Source organism: Fusarium fujikuroi, chromosome FFUJ_chr04 (genome assembly GCF_900079805.1).
Source record: "Fusarium fujikuroi IMI 58289 draft genome, chromosome FFUJ_chr04".
NCBI classification, from domain to species: domain Eukaryota; kingdom Fungi; phylum Ascomycota; class Sordariomycetes; order Hypocreales; family Nectriaceae; genus Fusarium; species Fusarium fujikuroi.
In genome coordinates, this window is record NC_036625.1 from 808,590 (window position 1) to 812,914 (window position 4,325).

Below are 4,325 nucleotides of genomic sequence, written 5' to 3' on the forward strand. Positions count from 1 at the left end.
CAGCATATGCGTGCTCACCAACATAACCGTCGAAAATAGTTGGCTTTCTTAAATATGCAGAATGGTACATTTAGTTCTACAAAAGTTCAGCTTAGACAGAATAGCAATCCCAGAATGAAAATTATAAATGGTAGCGAATGAAGCCATAATGATTAAGCTACTGACTAAAAGCCGGCCCCCCTATGGCCTACCTATGCCGTAGTCTGCGACCCAAAACTCCTGTTTAGCCGTGGTCATCCGGCATCCGACACCTTGAAGTTATTTTTTGAATGTTGCACTTCGCTCTCCTCTCACTGGGGGCGCTTTGCGTGCTCCCTTGATGTCCGTGTCCGCAGACTTCGAGTAGGGGTCGAAAACCTTCTTCTTGCCCTTTCCGTCTGCCTGTCCACTATTAGAATCCCTGTTTGAATGAAGCACCGATGCAGCCTTGCTATAGTCGAAAGGCACTGCGTCAAATTTCTTGGTCTTGTCGTCCTGCTTCTTCTTCTGCTTCTTCTGAGCTTTGCGAATCTTCTTCGCTTCTTGTCGTAGGAGTCGCTCTTCTTCAGCCTTCTTCTCCTCTGCCTTGCGAAGCTTGCGGCGCGCACTCCTGGATGCTTTTTGGGAGGGTTCATCTTCGACAGCGATGACTCCACCACCCTCTTGCATCTCCTCGTCACTATCATATTGTGATGAATCCGTGCCCTCTTCACTTGACTCGGATTCTTCAATCGCTTGCGACTTTCGCTTCTGGCCCCTCCTCAACGTAAACTCTTCATCATCCTCTTCAACTTCAGCATTGCCAGCTCCGCTCTCCACATTATCAGTTTGCTCAGGGACTTTGACTTCTTCGGCGGCCGTATCATGTTGAACATCTCCTTTAATCGAGCCTTGTTGTATGAATCTCTGCCAAGGGAACGGAATAAGCTCCTCCCCAGTTTTGGTTGGTCGCGTTGAAGGATCCCATTTAGAGCTGATCGGCATATCGCCAAATAACTGCGACCGAGTCAGCCTACTGACCGTGATCTCTTCATCAAGGTCCGGTAACTTTGTAGTTTGCCTGGCTGCAATAGGCATTCCATTCTTTCTCACGCTATCCGGCGCCATCGAGGTAAAGAAATGAAGCAAGCTAGGTCCACCCTTTGCCTTGGTCTCTTTAATTTGCTCCCAGATCTCATTGAAACGCGGTCGTGCTAGAGAAGCATTCAGGGGTAACAAGCTGTGTAAGGCCTTTGCGTCCGGGGGGTTGATTCGGGCAATCTCTGTGATATCCCTGGTGCTGAGAACGTAGTTGGTACTCTCGTCCTCTTTCCTGGCGGTATTGTCTCTCCACCTCCACAAGGCTCTGAAGACAGCAAATTGTTCGCTATCGAATGCTAAGTGCGAGTTCTTGAAGATGTACCCATACCAGCCACGAGAGCCTTCACCAGTCTCTTCATCATAACCGGGATGTTCGTAGCGGGAAAGTGACTGTTCCTTGGATTTCTCCACTGCCCGGCCAATGTAGTCTTTATTGACATCACCTCTATCAGAGGCAGCAACAAGCTCGTTTCGTACCCGATCGTAGATGTAGAGCAGGTAGTGGGTGTCGGACCGAGCATAGTACATCATCTCCTCTGGTAGTGGGCGTATCCTCCAGTCAGCCAGTTGATACTGCTTGTCTGCATCGAAGTCGACGAACTTAGACAATAGATAGGCTAAGCTCTTGGCTGGATAGTGAAGTTGCTCGCACGCAAAGAAGGTATCGAAGAGACCATTCACATACAGTCCCAAATCTCGCTGAAGCCAAACCATGTCCATGTATGCACCATGGAAAACCTTTTGATATGTTAGTTGTAATTTTGACTGCTCGGGCTTTGGAGACAAACCTTGACGATATTGGGATCGGTGAAAACTTGGTTCAGAACCTCAAGTTTATGGCGCCAGGGCTGTAGAGTATCTACGATCCAGTCCTTCTCTCGCGTGCTGATTTGCATGAGAGATACGAGTCCAACATAGGACCTAAAATCATGGTGTTCCAGATCTATCGCAATCTCCTTGGCGCCCTTCAGTTCCTCCAGCATCTCCAGAATGCCCTCGTATGTGTCGACAAAAGTCACCGCGGTTGTTTCGACCGGCTGGTACATGATGGGCTCGGATTCCTTGAAGACTCGTTTCGGATATGACATACGGACAATTTCGTGTTCATAAGGATGTTGGTATCTGTGAAGCGAACATTAGTATTTGACTATCATCAGTGGTCTAAGATCGCAAATGATTCATGAAGGGTTGTTTTGAATATGGCGGACATACTGTGGTGTGCCAGCCTCATTAGGAACGACCTTGAGACTTTCCTCCAAAGATAACTTGGCGTTTGGCTTCGACGTAAGCATCGGTTTCCATGGAGCAGGAGCAAAGTTATCAGGCTTTCGTTCGAAAAGGAGTTGAGGCTTGGTCATATTGGCGTTTCGGATAACCTTGTTCGTGGACTTGGGCTTCTTGGACTTGTTCGCCTTCGTTAATTAGCTGCATTACTCCAAGAAAGGTATATTTAACATACAGGATCAGGTAAGGTCGGCTCCTTTCTCTTTACAAGCCCCGTGTATTCATCCAAGGCTGTGTCGGCCTTCTCGAGTGATGAATCGACAACGTCAACGACGCCCCTCCAGTTCATTTCGATGTCTTCCACATCTTCAAGCTTGGGCGCCTTGACACCACACGCCTTACCGGCAGTCAGAAGAAGTTGTGTGGAGAGTTCGAGGATCCGCGACGTTCGATCTTCGAGTAGTTGGCCCACGCTAGGATTGACTGTCCGTTGGAAACTTAGGTCTTCGGCGGCGATTCGGTTCACAGTCTTAATTGTGGAAATAAGCGACTTCTGGACACTCTCCTGGAGCGACTTGAAGTCTTGAGATTGCTCCATGTTTGCGACAGGAGATGCACGTTGCGCGTGCAGTTGGTAGCTGTGCCTAATGTTGCGATGCCGTGTTGATTCCAGAAAAATTCCTAGATTTAGTTGCGCTTATCGATAAGATAATATTTCAGTCTTCTGCGCGTTACTTACCTACCTTAGTATTAAACTATGGGGTAAAATTAGTGTCTAGGTTAGTGACATGGTAGTTGCTCGAGTGATAATGATAACAATGGGTGAAAAGTTTCAGAATGTACTTTTATAATGGATTTAGGAGGATGTAAAAAATGTCTGATCTATTCATATGTCTCTACATACTATATATCTGAGTGAAGTAGTCGCGGTTATGTCTAATATGCTCACCTCCGTTATGTGAAAGAATAAAGACATGTCTAACTTCCACACTTCAAGTTATGAGATGCTGTCTTCGCTATGAACCTCAAATTTGGGGAGGTCAGGAAATCAAAATCCAACATTGATATACGTACTACATATTAGTGTTTTATAGTATAGGATAGTACCTTTTGCGCAAACGAAGGAGTTTTAGAATGGGAGATTCATTCTATTTATGTTTACCTAGACGTGCAAAACGTCTGAAGTCAGCTTGAGGTGATTGATCCTAACATTGCCCACCCCCAGACCGAGACACATTATCATAGCATGCCTGCAAGTATTAAGTATTACAGATTACCAAGTAGTCCTCATAGTCGATTAGATAACACGATGAAGAAATGTTGATCGAAAAGCTGCTACAGTTTCCAGACACATATACTTGGACCAAAGATACCTAGATATGGGTGCAATTTAGTTGCGGCTACCGGGCCGACGGCTATGCAAACCTCGCCGATTTGAGACGGGCAGATGGTTGCAACCCAGTGATAAGTTTGGGTGCAGGCTCACCCCATCAATTCTCTTACCTATTTTTGGGCTTTATCTTTGTTGCTGACAGAGGTTCAGGACGTTCTGGTCCGGCCGATGAACCCCATCAAGGAAAAAAACATGGCCTTGTCCTTGTTATCAATTGGTTCATTGGCCTGTGTGTAATGGTAAAGCCCACTTCGTGAAAAACAGCGGCAGAAAATCTAGTACTTTGGCCTTGTAACCTGTGTGATCCGTGGAACCCGGACGAAGAGTGCCCTGAATGCGTCACGTTTCCATCACTACAGCTGGCTGGGCTGGCCCCAGGGAGCAAGAAAACATCGGACCTTGGCATAGGATGTCAAAATAAACCCAGTAAACGATATTTTAAACCTATGCTAAGTTAACTAAGTCTTTTTGTCATTTAGGATCAAGGTCCTGAGTTTCTTTCCTCCCCTACCAGGCTGGCTGTTAATAGAGTCACAGAATCAAGCTTGATATCGCAGATGTGGAGACCCGCACGTTCTTGACCGGCTTTTGCCATTTACTGAAGTCCTGAACAATATCGAGAACAAATACTGTCCGTAATGCCCGTACA

At 46.5% G+C, this 4,325-nt stretch overlaps 1 protein-coding gene; it reads right to left on the reverse strand.

Moving 5' to 3' along the window:
* Nucleotides 1-258: 258 nt before the first annotated feature.
* FFUJ_13241 (related to nucleolar 100K polymyositis-scleroderma protein) lies at nt 259-2,881 on the reverse strand (the record flags this gene model as incomplete). XM_023575903.1 has 4 exons in its annotated part: nt 259-1,797; nt 1,848-2,181; nt 2,272-2,471; nt 2,519-2,881. 4 exons carry the CDS (start codon nt 2,879-2,881, stop codon nt 259-261), a joined length of 2,436 nt encoding a protein of 811 aa, XP_023429141.1.
* Nucleotides 2,882-4,325: the final 1,444 nt, after the last annotated feature.